Source organism: Camarhynchus parvulus, chromosome 1A (assembly GCF_901933205.1).
Source record: "Camarhynchus parvulus chromosome 1A, STF_HiC, whole genome shotgun sequence".
NCBI classification, from domain to species: domain Eukaryota; kingdom Metazoa; phylum Chordata; class Aves; order Passeriformes; family Thraupidae; genus Camarhynchus; species Camarhynchus parvulus.
This window is the reverse complement of record NC_044586.1, coordinates 9,114,709-9,137,331: the sequence shown is the minus strand read 5'-3', so window position 1 is coordinate 9,137,331 and position 22,623 is coordinate 9,114,709. Positions and strand designations below refer to the sequence as shown.

General features: G+C 39.7%; 1 protein-coding gene across 1 annotated transcript; it reads right to left on the bottom strand.

Annotated features, from left to right (window-relative positions):
* Positions 1-1,262: 1,262 nt before the first annotated feature.
* On the bottom strand, positions 1,263-20,540 carry NT5DC3 (5'-nucleotidase domain containing 3). The gene is made up of 14 exons (XM_030960957.1): positions 20,398-20,540; positions 17,398-17,582; positions 14,451-14,525; positions 13,927-13,982; positions 11,661-11,751; positions 10,493-10,630; positions 9,152-9,212; positions 8,815-8,917; positions 8,573-8,674; positions 7,487-7,568; positions 7,061-7,147; positions 5,758-5,898; positions 5,332-5,396; positions 1,263-4,222 (listed from the first exon to the last, which is right to left on the bottom strand). The coding sequence occupies exons 1-14, from the start codon at positions 20,447-20,449 to the stop codon at positions 3,961-3,963; spliced, it is 1,500 nt and encodes a 499-aa protein (XP_030816817.1). The 5' UTR covers positions 20,450-20,540; the 3' UTR covers positions 1,263-3,960.
* Positions 20,541-22,623: the final 2,083 nt, after the last annotated feature.

The window sequence follows — 22,623 nt, the reverse complement described above, 5'->3', positions numbered from 1 at the left end:
GCTTTGCTTTTTCTTTAGACTTTAAAATGGCCACAAGCACATAGGGCTGCTAACTTGGCAAATATCCTAAATTTTCTAGCACTCCAGGCCTGTGCTTTCATTTTGGCTCAGTTACAATTAGAACAGGCAAGTGTGAAACAGAACATGTGGTAAACTTCCATTTTTAAATGGAGGGGCATTTTTAAATGGAGGGGATTTTTTGGCTGGTATACTTTCCTGTTAGATAGTCAGCAGCAGGAAACACAGCCATCCTGACTGTCCCCCTTGCCTCCTCCAGCTTCTCTGTCTTTCCTCGACCTTGGCTCAGTGTTTGCTTTACATCTCCCCTTACTGCCCAAAGGGAAGCAGTAACTGAGGCAGCTTTAGTAAGAAATGCAGGTGATGTCTAGCTGGAACAGAAAAATAAATTCAAGAAACCAGCATTTGAGTTTCTGGCTTTCCTCTCTCCCCGCTACTTGAAATTGGGTTGCCTCGCCTGTAGTAAAATTGAAGCTGTGGTCAAAAGCTGCATCTCAAGGCCATCTTCAAAGAGAGCTGAATTAACCTGGACTTCAAATGAAACTGGATGACAGTGAATACGTCCAAATGAACAATTTTTGTGCAAAGTGGACTGTGAGGATGAACATCCCCTTGCCATGCAATGTCTACATTCAGTTCTTCAGGCCTGAAGGTTCTTCACACACTGTGTTTTTACCAAGCACAGCAGCAACAGCTGCCACTGTCACTGTCACCACACACCGTCAGAGATGCATCAAACTTGAGTTTGATTCAGTGTCACCTCCTTCCATCAAAATATTAAATATCATAATGAGAACATGAAAGAAGCCCCACAAAACAGCAAGAAAAGAAAGGTTTTCTTTCTGGCAGCAGCGACATCCCCCCAGTGCATAGGGGCAGGAGGGAAAGCCCAGGAAAGCTTGAATTATCTCTGGGAACTACCCCAGCAGACATTCCCTCAGAACCAGGCAGGGGACAAATCCAGTGTTGTTGATGCAGCTATTAAGGGCAAGGAAGGAAATATAACATGTAAATACAAATTCATCTGGATGAAACAAACATACAGTCAGTTTCCTCAACTCCTTCCCCCATTCCCCTACACAAGCCTGCCAGTTTTCACAGACTTTAGAAAATGCAGAACACAAACACACTTAAACACACACATCTAGGAGAGTTTTCTCCACAGAATTTTGCAATCAATACAGCTCATGTTCTTTCCTTCTCCTCAGTCAATCAAAATATTAAGGCTCACAGAGACCAGAAGATAAAGTCCAAGCATTTATTTTTGTAATAATCATTAAATATTTTTATCACCAAAAAAATAAAAGCTCCACAACTCATTAATCTCTTTTTTTACCGACAGGTTATTCAGCTCTTTGTTTTTGATAGACCAGAACAAAAACGTTTTCTTGCTTTGGTGTTCAAATGAACCATACTGCCAAAATTAGTACAGAGACACTGCCCATTAAACATGCCTAAAAATCTTTTTGAAATCAGTAGCATAGGTTAAATTGAGTAATGCAGAGAGTGTCAAGGTGAAATCATTAAAAAAATGCAAGACATTTTTAAAAGTTACAAAGCAGCACTTTAGCACTGAAAAATAAATAATACATTAGAATATTCTCACTTAAATTTATATTATATATAGTTGGGTTATTTTAAAGAAACATAACCCTTCAATAATTAACTTTTTTCATGCAACATTGTTTATTTCAACAGGTCATGCAATATAAACAATATTTTACTTCAGCTGGCTGTTGCAACATAGCTTGGTAGAGGAGTTTGATTTGTAACTTAAGAGAAAGGAAGGGTGAGAGAAGAAAATCTTGAAATAAAACATGCATTATGTGCATAATATAACCATCCAAGGCAATTAAACTGTTCCTGCTTAACATAGGATGAATGTACAGTGGTTTGGGTGGGTCTTTTTTTAAAAGAGTGCATTGAAATCTCTGGAGCATGAGAGGTGCTCCACACACATAACACCAAGTTCAGTTGAAGCTGAGCATTGAGATAAAGAACTGAAGGCAAATCAGGATATTTCCATCTTCATACTTCATTGTCAAGTTACGCTAAATATTTCTTGCACAGCCCCACCAAGTCAACTCCTGATGAGTTGCAGTCAAACTAACTTCCTGCAACACATTAACTTTTTATTCCAGCAAAACCATCAGGACAGTCAGATCAACTTATTAATTTCAAGTATATTCATCTGTTTAAACAAAGGGGTTTATAAATCACACACTTCAGTCAAGTTTGAAATAGGAGTATAGGAAAATCATAAAATCTAAACCACCTCTGAGAACTTTGTACTGATTTCAAGCTTACAGGAAAACTACTTACAAAATTGTGCAGGCTAAATTACAGTACATTCTTTACTTTGCAAACATGCTTTTAAAAACATGAAATATACTGTATATGAAATTCAATCCAGGTGCTTGCACGTACAGACATGTTAAAAAACAAACAAACAAACCAAACCAGAAAACTTTTGGTCAACAAAAGTTTGTTTGCCTGCAATCATGATAGAGAGCAAGTGGTATCCCAAAATGAATACCAAATGCTACATGTTTTGTTAATCACATGCTTTTAAAAACCAAGCCTTTAATAACTAAAATTTGAAATTATTAATTGTATTATGCGTTCTAAAGTGGCTGGGGTGGGAAGCACCACTTTAAAAAACAAACATTTCCTTTGGATTCAGAGAAAGGAAACAATTTTTATTTAAAAACAACTATATAGCAGTTCTATAAAGTGCCTCTTTGAGGAAATACATCAACAGATGTTTTCCTTGTGCAAAATAGACATTTTTCAGCTCAAATCTTTAAAACACATACGCTACCCAGAGTTTGTGTTCATGCATTACCTTCAATATCAGTAAGTCAATAAAACTTCTAATCTATACCAAAACTATTTTTCTTTATTCAAAATGTGTACCACCCCTAATTTAGCTTTCAGGGCTTGAGCTAAAACCATGACAGCAGAAAACTCTGGGTTTCTCATTTCTTAATTTTTCCTCCAAGTCCTTTTTCCATTGTGCGTGTTTACTGTTGACTCTAGAAGTCCATTATGAAGGCTATATGAAATACATTCTCTCCTAGGGATCAGCAAAGCCACATTGCATACCACTGGAATAAGACACTGTTTCAAATCTTTAAAAGCAGCATTTAGGATCAAACTAAAGCTTGATAGAGAGATCTGTCTGCACTTTGAAATGCAAAACCTCTTCAAATTACTATTATTGGAGAGTGGATACTTGAAATGTTCTGAAACTCAAAATAAAAAGGTACCTCAAAGTTAAGAGAAGGAAGCTGAAGCAGCCCAAGCTACTGCAAGTTTCCATCTTAGGCTCAGGTTCACCTGCAGCCAAGCACAGACATGGCAAGAACAGAAACTGCACAGACAGGAGAAAGAGCCCAGGAGCCTGAGCCCAGTGCAGCAGAGCCAGGGCACTCCAGCCCTGGGCCCCTCACTGGTAAGGCTCCGTCTGCAGCAGCAAGGAAAGGTAAAAAGTGTGACCATCCTTCTCAGTCTCACCCTAAGCTGGTTACTAACTTGTATCACTGAATTACTAACACTGCATATAAGCTCTTCCATGCCACAGTCCATTGCAGGCTCCAGCTGGAGTGCTGAAAAGGGCCAGAAGAGAGTGACCTAGTATTTCTTTGTAAACCACAAAGCTGCAGATCAAAGTTTTCAATGAACAAGCTAAAACAACCACCCCAGAACAGCAGCAGTCCTCTCCCTCCTGTCCTACTACTAGTTTGGCAGTCCATAATCTCTTCTGTGTGTAAGAGGAGTTTTCACATGTCTGAGCAGGAGAGGAGAAAACCAAAGCTTATGAGAATAAGTATGAAAAACATATAAACCAAGGTAACAGATTTAAGTGGCTTAAATAAAATTCAGGTACATTCAAGAAAACCAACAGCTATTTGTCCATTTTAGAGAAGAGCCACCAAGAGTTTATTTGATCTGAACTGTCTCTTGTAGGAAAGGTATTCTGAATGTACCAGTGCACAGCTGGTCTGACCAGCCAGGAAGTTCATGCTGCAAAGGAGTCCTTCTTGGATAAAAGGTGTAATCAGGTTCATAGTTCAAGAGACAGCTCAGTGATGCCATGTAGATATCTGCAAACCTAGAGAGACGTCTCAGGAAGTAAGTTGGATTCTCATCAGTTCTGAATATGCTTCCAAAGTGTGAATTGAAGAAGTTCCTGTTCATCTCCCTGTCCGCCAGAAAGAGAAAACAAAGACAGTGAAGTGAACAGACCTGCACACATCTCTTCACCAGCTGGCATCCATAACCTGAAACAAGCAGATCCTGAAACCTGTTTTATGCATTATTCTCTTGCCATTGTTCTTCAAAACAATGAAATGTGCCACAGAAGTTTTTCACCTCTTGCACATATACAACCCAGGTCTAAGAATCACAGTTGTGAAGAGCTTCACACATCTCTCACTAGAGACAAGTTGCTTCTGACATCAGAAACAAGCATGACATCTCAAGCCTTCTTTTCTAGGAATTGTGAAAGAAGATTTTTGCCTTTATCTAAATATTAATGACATCTAATGTTCTAAAGATAAAAGGCTTCTTAAGAAAAGGCAAAGATTTGGTTAATGCACACAAAAATCTTAAACACACCTTGGAATTAAGTTCTGGGCTTTAGTCACTGCCAAGTATCATTCCCATTTCATTTATTCCCACATTTCTGGAGAAGGCTGCTGGTGGTACAGCTGGCCTTGAAAACTATGCACTTCACACCCCCTGCATTTAGGGATTTCTCCTTCATGATAATAGATTATTAGGAGTTCTAGCCTTATTACCTAACTTTGTGATAAATCCCTGCTAAATCCAAGCTAGAGCAGAGCTCAGTTTCTATGTATTCTAAGATGTATTACAAACAATTGGCAGAAATCATGTAAAAAATCTGGTAAAGTGACCTAAGCCTTGACAAAGAAATACAGCTTTTATTCATGCAGAAGCTGTGTAATCAACAGTGACAGCTGAACACAGATAGGAACAGAAGAATCAAAGTGAGAGGGAAAGGGATTTGATGGGATGTTACCTTTTCACACAGAAAAGTTACATCTGCTCTAAAGACAGGGAACAGCCAAAAGGGTCCACATGTACAAAGTGTCAGAGGGGAGAAGAGCTGCACAAGTGACAGGTAGAACATTGCTTCAAAAATATTTTATAAGATCTGTAACTACCAGGGAATATAAACCAGGGATGGAAAGAAATTGCAAAGAAGAATTGCAAATATCTGTGAAAGATATTGCATAGAACCCTTGGCTACCAAAGCATACTGCAAATTCTTCATCCCCTGTGTCTCACCTCATTTTCTTTCTTTCCTTCTTCCATTCTTCTAAGATCATTTGGGAATCAGGATCACGGTGAACCTGAAATATAAAGTATGGATAACCTGTAACTAAGGATAACTCTGTAAATAAACCTTTCTATTAATAAACCCTTATCAGCTAACAGGACATGAGCAATAATTCAGAGATCAGTATACAGAACTTATCCACATGCATTTTTAAACAACCAAAATCAGGAATTGATCCAGGCTGACCACTGGAGAAAGGGGACAAGATGTTGAGAAAACTCTTATTAACTAACCACACAAGTAATTGCATTTATCTACAGTCCAACTCTTCAGTGAGACTGAAAGCACTTGCAAACATCAACGTCCAGCATTTAGAAACTTGGCTGGATCCCTCTGGCTCGCCAGAGCTGATTACACACACACAGAGCACAAACCTGCATGTGTTCCAATAATCCTGTCAAGGTTTGCAGCCAGGTCATGGTTTGAATGTACTTCTCTGTGTTCATGATTTTAATCTCCGATCGTAACTCTGGAATAATCGCACCAGTGCGCCAGCCGTGCTTCAGGGTCAAGTCCTAGTTACCGGAATTACAAAATACAGATATTAGTCTTAAGAACTGCTTAAAAAAAAAAAAGAATCTGACTATTGTTTATCCCAAAGTAGCACTAATTTAATTGGTTTTTATGTACAAACAGAAGTATGAAACAGTGGGACTGAACTGTGCCAATGGACAATAGAATTTAATTTCAGATTAAGCATCAAATCCTACATTTTTGAGGGGGAGAGATGAAGAACACACAAGCACTTGCAAATAAACACTAATTTATTAGGTTTAAAACAAACAGCAGGAAATGCCTCTGTAGATGAGAGCTCTGCTGCTGCCAGCAGTACCTGGAGGAACTGTGTGCTGGATTTGTGCTGGTTACCCACACACCCAGCTGACAGAAGGCTACAACCAGGAGCCCCAGCTATTCAAGCTGCTCCTGACAGGTACAACACAAGGCAGCTGCCACCTGTGCTCTCCTCTCCACTGTGACAGAGTGGAACAGAGCTGCATCCTCCTTCTCTTGGCCCTCAGTCTTCTGAAGCACTCAGTGTTACTGTTCTTTTTAAAAGCAGACTGAGGGAAAATTTTTAACATCTGCTGCTGTTGAAACATGTTACAAAAGTTTGGAGTGGATAAGTCACATCCAGGCATTCAAAAGGAATCAATTACAAAAGAGTCAAGTGGTGCTCACTTACCCTAACAGAGCATTTGTTTATAAGGTGGCAAAAAAAAAAAAAAAAAAAGCCTGGAGAGTGGGGATACAAATCAGAGCAAGATCTTGGGAAGAACATTCACAACTAGTGACAGGAAGATTTGACTCCTGCATTCAAAACAGAAGTTCATTCAGCTGTCATCCAAGTCAGGCATATCCTGTACATGTGGATATCTGTGTTTACTCTAGTACATCTGACACAATCAGTATCTGGATCAGGAATACAACCTCACACATTCCTGACCACAGTTAGTAAACAACTTAAATGTTACAAGTCAGGTGGAAAATATGGTTGGCATTTTACAACACCAAGGTTACTTGCTGAAAAAAAAAAGGCAATATGGCTTAACAACCAAATTTTTTTGTATTTTAAAATCTCAAATGAAAGTGTATTACATTGAATAACTGCAGAGGATGAGAGGAAAACTAACGGAAAGCCTCATCTTTTCTCTGATTTTGGGAAAGCAAACTACTTACTGCCAAGTCACTGTATATGTGGTCACCAAAGTAGAGAACCTTAGAGCCCCTCCAGCCAGTAAGCTTCAAAAATTCATACAAGTTACCCTGCAGAAATAACGGTATGGACATTGTAGCAGCATGTCACTTGCACCTTCACAGGCATGAAAAACGAACTCAGTACACCAGTAAAAATATTTCATAGCACAAATCTTGTCCTCAGTTCATACACTATGAATCCCAAATTTTACAGGTGATTTCAGTGATAGCAGCACTTCAAGAGATAATGACATACAAATAACAACAATGAATTTGTAATACTTCAGACATTAAAATAACTCTCTTAAAGAATGCATCTGTATTTTAGAAACCTCTGTATCCAAAGAAGCTTGGGATTCTAGGAAATAGGTACGAAATTTCAACAGAAAGAGTCTGTTGAAAGCATACCTGTTTGTAAATCTGGCCTTTCTGCAGCTTGTGGATCTTGTCCCAGAGCAAGACTCCCCTTTCATTCACCTTCCGAAATGGTCTAGAACAGACATGCAATTGTTATGCTGCTGTAGGAATCCTGACACTTCTCAGGCAATTAAAGTATTAGCATTAAAAATATAAAAATATTCACCTCTCAACAGGAAAAAAAATCTCTAGCATCTGAATTTTGTAAGAGAAAAAGCAAAACTCCAAAACTTCCACTTTAACCAGTGAAAAGCAATGTAACTTTCCAGTATACTTATGACATTTATAAACAAATTTTGAGAACAACTGCTGAGCAGTAAGGCAGGGACCCCAGGCAGAAGGGAAGAAACAGCATGAGTTGTCTGCCACTAAGGAGGAGAGAACACAAAAAAAATAGATGTGTAAGAATCTTTTCCAATCCCTCAGTTTGCACACCTGGACAACTGAAGATGAGAGAGCACAGGACAGGGGCCAAGACATATAGTGAAGATCTTTTTTAAATTAAATGCAAAAAGTAAAGGGAAAATAATCCCATCTCCCTCTATCTCACTTTCAAATCATAAGCACACATAAAGGAATAGGTCTTTTTCAAGGGTAAAAGTAGGGCATACACACTAGAGATGTGTTTACTTAATCACAACTAGTCCAAATATTCCAGTCTGTCAGCCAGCCAGATGTCTTTTAAATATCATGTGTGAAGGGAAAAAAAAACCAAACCCAGAAGCAATGGAAGACATTTCCAGATAAGGGTCTGATTTGAAAGGCATCAAGACTTCTCAGGCTTATAAGGAAAGAAGCACACTTCACCAACATGCAAATAAGAAGTTAAAAATGGCTTCTGTGTCCCTAAGTCGCTCCAGTACACCTTTGACAGCTCCTAGAACTTTCTTAGGCAAAAAAGGGTAAATGTTTAGACTTCAGCATTGGGTGTTGCGGCATTTTGTAATGACTTTACCCAGGATTTCATCAAATATGATTTCATTTCACATTGCAGCCAAAGTAAAATATTTCCTAATACATTCTATAGCCTTATATGGAAGAGCTGCTCGAATCATTCTTTACTGACTAAACACCCACCTTCGCTTATCATTGAAAAAGTTTGGTTTTTCAGCCTGGACAATGACCACATCAAAGAGATCCCTCCAGTCCTTGCCAACAATGAACTTCATGCCTTTGTCCCTAAAAAGGACAGAGGAATATTAACAATTAACTGTAGCAAAGTGCAGTTGCCTGTGCAATAGAATGAATTATACTAGAGAACCTCATCTTCCCCATCCTTTACAAATGCATAGTTAAACAGGAAACAACTGCTCACGTACACAAAGCTGCTGGGACTGTTTGTGATGAGAAACATCTTCTTGCCATGATCAGCCAGCTTTGCTAACACTGCACGAGTTTGTTCAGCATAGCAGATGTATTTCTCTGTGAGGATTGGGGAAAACACAGCATTAATTGAAAAAACTCTTGTGAAAAACTTTGTATGCATTCAACCAAGAGCTCAGAACACAAAGTTATATTTAAACACACCTTTGGCAAGTGGGAATAAGTCTTTCAAACTTTAAAAATTTAGAATTTGTAATCTTTAAACATGGAAGCCAGAAAAATCATATACTATCAGTAAGAAAAGCTTTGATAGATCATACCATTAGTACTTACCAATATCTGCTTCAATTGCTCTGTACATTATTCCTTTGATATGAACATCCCTGATTGAATCCTGTGAGGAAAGCAACGAGCAGTAAAGAACTTCATCTTTTCAAGCGCTCACCAAATAGCAATAGTAATTTGCTTTTAAAACAACTCATTTCTCAACACTCTCAATTTTACAGAAATGCCATGTAATATTCAATATAATTATATATATGTATGTGTGTGTATATGTATATATGATGTCACCACTAGACAAAGACTAAGCTTCTCTTCTGAAAAATTAACTTCATAATTTTGGGAAGTACAAAACTATATAGCAGAGGGGCTCTTTTACATAACTGCGAAAGGTTGCTCAGGAGAGTGAAGTGAAAACCCTCTGCAGAAGCAGGGTCATCACAGATTTCCAGTGACCTTTGGAGCAGAACACATTCCTTTCCCCTTAAAAAAAAAAAAAAAGTTGTACACCTGACAGATTTTAGATTACAATCACTCACAAATGCCCTGATTGTTTACATAAGAAATTTATGAACAGATGAAAGAAGTTAAATGTTTGAACAAAGTACTTATAAGGCACTCTGGAGGCATTTAACAGCTCTCCTGAGCCAGCTCTGCACCAGACAGCTTTGTTTAGAACAGTGGTACTGCCATTTTGCTGCTTACTCAGGGTATGGCCTCAAAATCCTCAAAAAATACCACTATAGGGTTTCCAAAATGCTTGTAATGCTCAATAGTACAGAAATTTCTCTACATGCTTCAGAGAAACCACAAGAACTGGCCCTCTATGTTACATAACCATGACATAAGATTATCTCCTCTGCAGGACGCATGCTGAGGAATCAAGAGGGTCAAATTACTCTAGACTAGTATTAGAGCTTATCTGGAGGAGGAAGAGAGGTAAAAGAGATAGTTCAAAAGTATGAGATAGCAAATGATTGTACACCAGCCAAAATGAAAGCTCCAAACTGGAATTCCCTATAGCCTCTTACATTCCCTGTAACCTAGTAAATCCCTGATAGTGAGAAAAAAAGATACGTTTCAGCAACAATCAAAAGAACTTTTATCACCTTCTAAGATCATCTTCACTTTCCCCTATTCACCCCTCAAACCCACAAAAAGAGCAAAAGTCCGAGAATGTCAGCTTTCAAACCAATTTCAGTCTATTCTTTTCCAAACTCTACCTTAATTTTACTTATATTTTTATGGTTGTATACCCATAATTACTCCATACAGAACTAAAGTGAAGTATTTCATTGAGGCTAGCACAACAGGTGAAACCCTCCTGAAGTGCTCACAGAGAAGACACACAAATACACAAGTTTATCCAATTCTTCAAAGCTTGACATCTACCTTGACATCTTTGTACAGATGAACAGGTTCATAGTCTATGTTGTTTTTCAGAAAATATTCATTCACACAAGAAAGGAGTGTCATTTCTGGCAAGGAAAATATATCCATGAATTGCTTCATTGTATTTCCTTGTGAGCTCTACAGTGATGGGAAGAAAAGGAAAGAAAAAACAAAGGCATTTCCTAGATTAGAACACTTTCATTTGTTCAGTATAAACACTTCAGCTTAGTTGCAGATATGCAGCTTTTGCCATCCCTCTCCACATGGCTAAAGATTGTTTTTCAACTGAGACCTTCAATAAAGTTATCTCCAACCAAAGTGTTGTGATTAATTCTTCAAATAAATCCAAATCATTACTCTAAAGAGTGGTATTTTAATTCATAAAAACAAGACAGTGCTCAGCTAAATGACAAGAGAAGGCCTTCACTAGAAGTCTGCACTTCTGCAAAGGCATCCCATTGGGAATGCCAGAGTGATATCCACAACTGCTGCAGAGACTAGACTCAGGAATTCTAAATTCAGCTCCTTAAAATAAGAACAAGTACAAGAACAATAAAATTGTTTCACATCACAAAGAAGGACTTTTCATGTCAACATGAAATTAACAGTTGGACATTAAAAGGGGAGAAATAAACTTGGCTTCTTCACAAAAAGTCAGCTTCACCCTTCATTTGGGAAAGAGGAAGCAACCCACCAGAGGAAAAAAAATCAACTTTATTGGCAAAGTTTAGCATTTAACATAGAAGTTTCATCTTTTATCACTCATTTTTTGTCAAATCCTCTTTGACTCTGCCAGGTTGCATGCAGGAGTTGCCTCCATACGTTTACTTGCTGCTGTACCAGCTAAGCCATCAGACCACCAGGAAAAAGTAAAGTACGTGAACCAGATATGGTTCATTTGCCAGCCTTTATCAGAATCTGTGCACAACACTGAGCAAGTCACTTGATTTTCTGTGTTCCACCACTGTCTGTACGACTTGGTAAGGGAACAGTCAGAGAATAAACTACAGCAAGCAGGAGAGAGAAAAGTAATTGGTCACTTTAGATAGCAAATGTCACATATAGCATTAAACTAAAGTGCTACTTATATAATGAGAAGAAAATTTAAACACCATCACCCTCATGCCAAAAAACCTCACCCAATTTAAAGACTGATTTGTGGTTTTACCTTTCCATAAAAGTCACTCATTTGTTCTAAAGGGACATGGGAACCATCATACATTGCAATGACTTCTTCATCTGGGACAACACTGAGGCCTCTGGAAAAAAATACTAGCTTTAGTTCAAAAGTCAGATTAAAATTTTCAAGTAATCACCAAACCCCAACAGATTAACACTTAGATCTGGATCTTATTAAAACCCTAATAACATCACAGGAACATTTTTGTTTTTAAGTTAAAACAGCACCTTTCCTTACCAAACAAGTAACATTTTAACAGGCTCATGCACACAAAACACATTCCAATTTTAAGTCCTTTCTACTTTCTTATGGGAAAAGAGCTTATTAGTGTCCATTAAAGCTATGCCTCAAGGGGTTTTTTAAGAAGTGATTAGAACTTCCAGTTTCTTAACACAAAGTAATTCCTCATGCTGCCTTTTCTCTTATATAGCACTGATGATATGATAGTGCTTAAATCAGATTATTCTGCAGCATGACCTTGAAGAATTAAGGGAGTGAAAAATATACACAACCTTTAACTATGTAAGAATTTATTTTAAAATGTATGAACAGTTCAGTTTCCCAAAAATTAAAACTACTTGAAGGCTGGTTGATAATTACAACACTCAAATAAAAAATGGGGAAGAAGGAGGTAACATTTCTCCAGAGTTCATCAACTATTAAGAGAGTACAGGCTTTAGTTTGGTTTTGAATGTTTACAGCATCAAGCATCTTGCACTAAAGCATCTAAAAGACTGCAGGTATAGAAACATCCTCACCAGAGGCCACAGAAGTGTTGATATTTTATTCAGGATCAAAAAAAAAAACCACTAATGCAAACCAGATCAGCTGGACTCCTTTGTCCAAACCTTCTTAATGATGTTTTGCGGCCTTGTAAAACAGATCATTATTTTAGTGGCTCCCTTTCTTGGTCTGACCAAGAAGAGTTGCCAGCAGTAAAATAAAAATAAATTAATTCACAAGCCTAGTGCTTTCAGTGCTTAGAGTCCACATCAGCTTTGCAGTGGAAAGGCATGACACATGAACTTCCTCAGGGTTCCTGTGGTGGCAGAATCCTATATTAACCAGCTCTTTTACTGAAGTTCTGTCTCCACACACCAATTGGGACACAACTCTGAGCTGCTGCTGGCAGAACTCCAGCATTCAAGTCGGCCTCGTGCACCAACAGGGCAGACAATACTTGGGGTTTCTAACATATAGAATTCAGCATCACCCCCTCCACAGCAGCAAGCACAAAGAAATGGAACCAAAATAATAAACCAGACACCAAGTAACACCATCAGAATTGAGGAGGTCTGCAGACAGCTATGCCAAGGGCTATCTGAATACTGCTAGAGAAAGCACTTGTGCATCAGCAGCTACTTCAGCACAAATCAACAGAGGAAAATGTAAAAGCCACAGTGGAAAGATGACTGCCTAGGCAAAGCTGCAGATTACTTTTACCACAAGTCTCACAGTCCTGACACAGTTCACAGTGCAGCTGTACAACCACACATTATCCTGACATCAGCTCTTATGGCCCTCAGCCTCTTTTTTCCTCCCCTCATCCCTGTGCAGGTGTTTGAGGAAACAGCATGAAGGTCTGACACAAACCATCACTTCCAGGTCACATCCCCTTTTGGACACAAATTTGGGTGTTCTGTCCTCATGGTGGGTGGGGAAACACAACTAACAGTGCAACAAAATAAACCTGGGTAAAAGTCTTTTTGTCCAATGACTTTAAGAAGGGTGGCCTGGCTTCTTGTCTAATTTAAAGTCTGGTACCAAGTGTGGTGCAAATTTGATTCAGTAGATGCGTCCAAATTTAAAAGCTCTATGCAAACACAGCAGGACCTCTCAAGTGCCTCCACAACCACACCAAAGTCATGCTATCAGGTACCCTGTGACAATTATTGACATAGAAAGCAACAGCAGAGAAGTCATCAGGGTATTTTTAGATGTCTTTCAGCACAATTTAACAGCCGGAAACAAAGTGAGTCAGCACTATGTGACCAACCAGCTTGCCAATTCTGCCAGGGCTGATCTGGGGAATCAGCTGGGCTGGAGCAGGCAGTGGATGTGTACACATCTGTGTGTACACACAGAGATGCAAAGAAAACCCCTTCCAGCAAGGCCACGATGCTCATTCAGGGCTCTGGTCATCAGGGCACAGGTCCTGGTAAGAATCCAAGCTGTGCACTAATAAATGGGAGTTAAAAGAAACAAAAAGTAAAAGCACACATTGTTACTATAAAGAAAAAATAACTTTACCCACCTGTAAACTGTTCCCAGCTGAATATAATGAAAAGCATCGATCTTCATTAATAATGCCTTGCAAGTAAAAAGAAAATAATTTTTATCACTTCAATTATTTGACATGCAATTACAAAAGTCAAAGCAATTTTATCTATAACCTTTCTGCCTCAAGAACATCTGAGCACTCTCCTTGCAACTTCCTTCACAGCTTCCAAAATGCTTTTATCGATGACTTTTACCTAGTTCTATCCTGTTGCACCTTAAGTTGTCTTTCCCCACCCACCATAAGTACAAAATGCCCAAAACATGTTCTACTTAAGGGTCATTTAAAAAAATATTATTATTCTTATTGATGATGTTAATAATAGTAACAACAGTAATAATAACAGTAATAATAAAGATTGCTATTAAAAAGAAAAACATGAAACAAAATCCTTACACATCAACGCAGAGTGAAAAGCTGAAAGGCTTAAAAGTTCTCTTTATTTTCTTTGGCTAACTTCTCAGCACTACATAACTCATCACAAAGTTATTCATACATACCCGGTGCACATCATAATGAAGCCCTCTGATGGCAAAATTGGGATCATAATCATATTTTCTTATTTCTGCAGGATACTAAGAAAAGAGAGCAATGATTTGATTTTAAAACCATAATGAAAACAATAAAAATTGTTTCTGCAGAATTTTAAAAGTCTAAGTTTTCTATGCTTCTCATTTGCTGTAATCATTTAGGAGAATTTTTCATAGGCTGGTGAGATTTTCAGGAACATATGCCTGCAAGACAAGTCAAACATTTCTCCAAAATCCAAGGCCATGGTTTTAAATCTAAGGCCATCCTGGTATTTGAAGTTGGACATCCAGGTGTTCTGTAGTGATTACCTTTGAACATTAGACTCTTGTTTAAAAAGTTAATTTAATATATTATTAATACATTCTTCATGCATTAAAAAAAATCCATTTTAGAGATGTGCATGAACTGAATTCTGTCATGCACCCCTCCCTCCCTCAGGTTCTTTATATATAGTGTAGGTAGCTCACCCAATTATATGAAGTGAGCTGTAGTCTAACATTTTTCAGCACAAGCCCATTATCAGACAACTGTAATTTTGTCCTGCTTTAAAACACAGGTTGCCACAAAAAGAAATGTCAGGTGCATGTCTTGGGCTAAGGGCTTTGTTCACTTGTTTTTAAGGGGTGAAATACTTCAGTAGTTTCAACAAGGCCCGAGAAAACTAATTTCTTTGATGAAGACACTGAAAGGCAATCCTTCCTTCTCCTCCCCCACGTTACAGCAGCCTCAGAACCAGACATTGTTTTTCACCCTCTCTACCACAGTCTCCATACATATATGGCTAATTTACAAGCCTTCAGGGGGAAAACTGCATTAGGCAGCTTCAACAGAGCCTCTAGCTACTTTATAAGAAATAAACTGTCATTTCCCCCCAGAGTTCTTGTCTTGCTGAAGAACACCTGCTCTGCAATGGATTGCTGTGGATTGCATTTGTACTGAATACAGGCATCTACAGTTAAAGGAAACAGTCCTATCATCCCTACACTAGCACTTGCGGAAAACATAGGGCAAGCTACTGATCTGAATGAAGAACAGCATCAAAAGCCTACAGACAGCTGGGAAGAGGCACAGGTTTAGTCAGGGAACACAAAGCAGAGACACAAGGGAAATCATCAGGGAATGATACAGAATGTGATCAACTAAAAACTCCCATGCACTGCACGTGCCCCAAAGCAACCACACCAAGCATGTACAATGAAATTTATTTCTGACTTTATCAAATTTCTGCATGCTTGACTTGCTGCTTTAATTTATTCTACTAGAAAGTTGTCTTTTCAGACACATGCCAGTACATATGAACTTACCCTGGCATATAAATCAAAGCTTCCTGGCAAACCAAAGAAAGAAATGATAGAAATTGTACTGTTTGCTTACCCCCCCTTTTGGTAGGGACAAATATAACTGGACTGAAACAGCACTCCTGATAAAAAGGCACAAGGCCTGTGCATCAGGAAAAGAAATGAACCCAGGAACAAGAGCTTACACAGAACACCTGCTGCCACCTCTGTGATTAGCATTAAATTGATGTTTATTCTCTTGGACAATTCCTTGCTTCCTACACTGCATTTTGCAATTTTTGATGTATTACCTCCCACTGCCACGAGCAAAATTTGCCATGTTTTGGGTTGACTGTGAGAATCATAATGGATGCTGTCTAGAGGGTCTTTTTCTAATGGTGAAGGCAAAAAAAAAATATATTAACAGTATAAGCAGATAAATTCCAAAAGGAAATAATTTCAATACGCGGTCTCAAAAAGCAATTACACCTTTGTTTAGTAGAACTCAGGAGATTTTAAGCAAGACAAACTGTAAAGCTATTGCTACCCAAATCCATTCAAATAATAAAGGCAGAACACCATTAGAATTTTTGTCTACAAGAATTAATCCTGACTCCTACAGTAACATGGGTTTTTCCTATGAGCCATGTAGCTTTAATAAGGCATATTTACATATCCCACAGAAACTGCTATCAAGACGTGCCAAAATTGCAGGGGGATAAAGCTGTGTATGCTTGTAGCACCCATGAAGTTTTGTTTGCTCTTCCAAGGATATTTATAGGTGTTTATAAATAGCTCCTAACCTTTAGATTCAAATACGAAAGTGGAATAACACCACGCATTCAGATTTAGGTTGTATAAAAATACACAAGCAGCTTTATTAACATACTCCGTGGACTTTCTGTCTTTTCCTTTCCTGCAAATCCTACAGTTTAATTAATTTTGCTTCTTTTAGTCCACAGAATTGTTTCAGTCTTTATCCCAGGAACACCTTCATTTTCCCCAGCCACCCATCTCCTTCTCCACTTCCTGACACACAGGAGCTTTTCCCATCCCCAAACTAGACAAGAAGCAGCTTCAAACTGCCTGGATGTCAAGTGGTCAACACTGCTTGGAGAGGCAGGAGGGCAGTGCTCTGACCTGAACACTACCCTGTATCCAGGTTCTGATCACTGCACACGCTGCCCCTCCAGCCAAGGCAGCTGAAATGCCAGCTACACACAGAGCCCTCAGTGCAATCAAAGCCCTGCTGTGAAGTCCAGCTAAAAATATTGCGTAGGGAAATTAATCACTGCACTCACAGCAAGGGATGAAAACACAGTAATGGTAACTTTTAAGCTTCTTATTTATTAATGTGACTCCAATAAATGACAATCAGTAACTAACAACAAACCACACACCCACATTAGAATATAAGACCAATATAACTGTATTCCTTAACAGACTGTTCTCTGCTCAAAACTGCAGCTGAGACTAAAACAGGGCTTCTGTTGTGAATATGTAGCTGTTGTAAAAAATGTGCTGTAAGGGAGCTGAGCTAGGACCAAGGCATGAAAAGATGATTCATGCCTCTCAGTCAAAAATCATTTATTTTACCCTTTATTCATAAGTGTATTGTTATCCCATTCATTTTACTTACCCGGTGCTCATTAATAAGAAGATCTCGGGCAGCATTGAATATGAGCGTGTGCAGATGTTTAGAATAAAAGACCAAGGTGTAGTCATAATCAAACCCATAAATTTCAATGTCTGACAGGCTCATTTCATTGTTTGAAAAAATAGCATCTGGGTTCAGCATGTTACTCATAATCGAAGGAACCAACTCTGTGAACAGGGGAGAGGAAAAAAAAGTTATACCAGCCTTCTACCTTTATTTAAACAAAGACATAGAAATCCATTAGCAATTGCTAAATACAGATAAATGATGATGGAAACTATCCAACTAATTCACACTAACCACCTAGTTGTTAACAATATGATGCTATTGAACATACTGTCCCTAACTTGTCTTGGAGATCCATAGGTTTTATTCCAAGAAAGCTTTTCTCTGCAGTCCAAGTTGGAAGAGAAGATGCATTTTGGCGTCTTTCTTATCAGAGAACACCAGACATAATTTTTTGCTAACTCCATTAACACATTTATTATTGTTTTTGAACATGAATTTGGAGTTGAAGAATATTATTATATTATTATTATTCGTCTAGGAGCCTTGTCTTCTGCTCGCATTACTTGGTCCAGCTCCTGCCCCTGAAGCAAAACTGACACTGTTCTAATTTGATATTGCTTTAATTTTTGCTTCACCATTTCAAGGTTATCATATTAATCAATTTCAGCTCACATGAATAAACTATATGTGACTGTGTCCATAACAAGTATTACTTACACATTGTTATGCTTATTAACCTCCTAGACAATCAGAAAACCAAACATATTCTGCTTATTTTCTACACAAACACACAGAGTGTGCAAATCACTTCCATTTTAAGGGCATGCTTCTGTTGATATTTGATTGAAAAAGTATACTGACTGAGAAATTAAAACCATGATATAATAAGCAACTTTGGACCAACACCAATGTCAGTACTAAACATTGAGAGTGTTTGTATTTCTTGTTTACAAAACTTGAAAGAGCAACATTAAGAGGTTCAATGCTACTCTCCTGGCAGTATAAAACATGAGTGTGTTTTCCTTCTTTTCTCTCCATATACTGTATTTATATTTCAGACTCCCTATCAGTGGAAAAAAATGGGGAACATTTATCTTAAATCTGGGCTTGGAAAGGTGAGTATAAAGAAAATATGCTTTGTTTGGTTACTTTCCATATAGGTTTAAAAAGAATTGACCAAGCTTCTCTCAAAACCCTTAGCTCTGAGGCCAGATCCCTACATGCTCCACCACTGAAAACATCCCAACAAGGCAGGTAGGTGTGGGGACTTCAGATGCAGACACCCAAGTCTTTTAATTTTTAAGAGAGGGGGAAAAAGCAAATTCACTGAGTTTAATTCCAAACTTCAAATAAAGCCCAGCAACCAAATCAAATGCAATTTGACTTGATACAATTAAGGCAAATATTCCTACCATATTTCTATTCCTCTATAGAAAGGGCCATGGAGCTTTCAATTAACTTGAAATTATAAGCACAGCTTTTAATCAACTTCCAAAATCACATTACAACACCCATCTCTGTATTATAAAGCATTTTTTCAAATGTCAATTGTGCAGCTTGGTGAGCCAACACTTGTTTTAAAAATAAAGATATTTATGTAGCTATATATAGATAAAAAGATACTTCAGCTGCAAACCAGCTTGACTGGTGGCTGTCTGTAAAACAGACAGTATGAACAGCTGGCAGCTATTAGACATTCTGGCCAGCAGACAGCATCACAAGTGCTATAAACCTTGGGTCAAAAAAACAGGAGAGACTTCTAGCCTTGTCACCTCAACATCATAACTAACTGAAATATCATATACTCAAAGCCATTGGGTGACTTAGCTGTAATATAATAGCCTGAAATATTCTAGAAGCAGTTGCCTCATCTTTTGCCAGCTCACACCCACTGACCAACTTATTTTCTTACAACGTTACCCTACCTCAGCTCCTAAGTATTATCTGGGTGTGGTTTAGAACAAGAGAAAGTTAATTCTAAAAACAGGAAAAGAAAAAATAGATTCAAAATAAAACACACTTCCCTTCTTCCTATCCCTTATCTCACCCTCCAAAGCCCACAGACCTCTCTTGAGATCACTAGCATGACTTTTAATTTCACTTCTGAAATGCTTTGCTTGCACCCAGTACTGTGAAGTCCCAGATCACATTCAAGACTCCTAAGTGCAGGAAAACACAATAATTTTTTTTCTTTGTAGGCAAAACAAGCAAGCTAAAGCATTATCCATTGCCACTACAGGACATGCCCTTCTCCATGGCATTATAGAACACACTCTGTCTCTCTTTCTTTCAGCGCTCAGAAAAGACCACATTTTCAAGCAAGTATTATCTTAGTGATTCTCTTCCCGTCGGAGCAAGGTCAGAAACGAGCATTTTCCTTGCTTTTTCCTCCAGCTTTTTGCCTGGCTGGGCTGAAGACCAGGGCTTCCCAGGGTCATGTACGCACTGTGAGCATTTTATAATGCCTCACACAGCGTTATGATGGAACCGTACGCAAAATTAAAAGAGTCATCCAAAACTTCCCAGCATTTTAACTTTTTGGATAAGCAGCCAATTTCAGAATAGTTGCGTTGTGTATATATATATAACAGCCATCAATGAGATGACCAACTCCTCGATTTTCTTTCTACGTTAGCTTTTCTACACTCAACACACCTCCAAAACCTGCCAATTTGCCTGGCCCAAAGGCGCTCCGAGAGCCGCGGCCCCGCACGGCCGATGGCATGAGGGGCTCCGCGCTCCCTCCGAGGGGAGGACGAAGGAGCTGCCACCGCCACAGCCCGTGTCCCCGCTGCCCGGCCCCCAGGACCCACCGGCTGAGGCTCTCCCCGCTCTGCCGCTCCGGCCCTGGGCACACCACGGCAGCCGGACCCGCTTCCCGGCCCCTTCCCGCTCCCGCACAGGCTTCGCCCTTGCTCCGCTCCCAGCCGCCACCACGGCTCCGCTCCGGCCCGCTGAGGGGGCGCCGCTCACCCTTGGTGACCCTCTTGGCCTCCTTGTAGCGCGACCACAGGTAGCTCTTCATGTCGGGCGACGGCTGCTGCTGCTGCTGCGGGGCCACAGTGCAGAGGGGAGCGGCGCCCGCGGCGGGCAGGACGCGGCCCCGCCGCCCGCCCGCGCCCGCCCTGCCCGCCGCCAGCAGCGCCCGCGCTGCCACCGCTGCCATGCTCCGCGCTCAGCCCCGCCGAGCCGCTCCGCCGCCGCCGCCGGCTGAAGTCACTTCCTTGGGCCCCGCCCCGGGCCGGGAGGCGGGCCCGGCCCCGCAGGTAGCGGCGGGAGGCCGGGCTTGGCCGGGCCCCAGCGCCCTGGAGCGGTGCCTGAGGAGCGGAGCGCGGCTGGTGCGGGCCCGCGGGCTCAGCCGGTGCGGCCGGGCCGTGCGTGTCCCATCTGCCGTCCCGAGGAGGGAAAGCAGCGTTCTCCCATCCGCCGGTATGAGCAGCGTTTAACGGGCGCTGCTGAGCCAGGCCACGGGGAGCTGCGTGGGGAGCAAACCCCCACCTCACGGCTCTGCTGCTCTTCAGAGCTCTTCCGTGCTCGGAGCTGCCTGGGGTTCTTTCACCGCAAGCACCGCATCAACATCAAGTGTTTACTTTTCCGAAGTACTACATACACCTGCTTACATCTGTAACAAAACAAGCTCAAAACACGAGCTGCAAGAAAAATACACAGTCGTTCTGTTGCTGTTTTGAGGCCCTCATGTCCCTGTGAAGCACTGGCCACTGATAGCTCTAGATCCTGGCAGTCTAAGAATTTGAGCCATATCTACTATACTTGGAGAAAAAATAAAAAATAGATGATGCATGGATCAAGAAGGACGAGACCAGACCACTGCCACAGTGAACTGGTTACAACTCCACATGCAGGATTCCTGGTGTGCTCAGAAACTTTGTACAACTAAAGGAACATACTCTTTTTCCAGTACAGTAAACATTGAATACAATTTGTTCTTATTTCAAGGGGATCTGCATAACCCATTGTCACTTATGTCTGGAAGTTACTCAGCCATTCATCCCCATCCATCTCAAAAAAAAAGCAATCCTATACAAATCTGAAGGATTTAAGACAAAATCCTACTCCCTTTTTTTTTTTTTTCAAAGAATGACTCTCGCCTTCTTTTACAGGCAAAACCACAACAAACTGAAAGAAAAATAATCAACTTTGGATTTCAAAGTGTCCGTCAGTAGCTTTGTGTTCTGTACTTCCAACCAAGGCTGAGTTCTTGACTGACAGTACAATTATTACAATTAAGATTGCCAAAATATCGTTAGGACTTCCCAGGCTTGGTTATTAGTGGAGGCCAGACACAGCTTTCAAACTTCCTCCATTATCCTTTATGCTAATTGCATTGTCATTTCAGTATGTCATTCTGGTAAGCATCACTACAAATCCATCACAATAAATTCTGGGAACACGGAGAGAACAAGATTGTCAATATTTAGAAAACAGAGAAGGTGAGATGAAAAACAACATCCTAGAGAATCACTAATCTGGTACTTGCCTTCTTTGATGTTCCTAGTGTGAGAATATTTTTGCAGCAGACAAAATGAAAACTCTCATTTAACTTTCAGCATCAGATTCCCCATGTACAACTACAAAAAGAAAATTTAGTCATCTATTAAATTACAAGACTTGGTAAAAGTAATTTTGAATTTATGACATAGTTCTAGAGTATTGTAGGTATTCCTGTCAGCCCAACTTTTCATCACCTTCAACAAAACAAAAATGTATAATAATTGGACAGCTTTTTTAATCCAGCCTATGTTAATTAATCCCATATGCAATTCAGTTGAAATTAATAGAAAAAGTCTCATTGTTCTTCTTCTGAGCACAGCTTAGCCTGTTCTCTAAGTCGCAAGACTCTAAATACTGTGAACAATAACCAGTTTGGTAGGTGAGGCATTCTCAGGGAAGAATTACAACAACTCCTCTGAATAATACAAGGAGGAGTATTAATGAAGAACATATTTGCAGCAGTCAATGTGTTGACAAAGGTGTTGTTTGTTGTGCCTTAAGCAGTGAGAGGATACTGCAGAGACAGAGATTTATGTTCCCTCACTGTGATACCAGTATTAAGTTTAGAAAAATTAAAGAAAAAATCTAGAAATCTGGAGAAAGACAGCAGTGTTCTGTAACACCTCAGTCATCCCTCAAAACCTATAGGCTTTAAATCTTCACATTAATTTCTTTTTTATATTATCA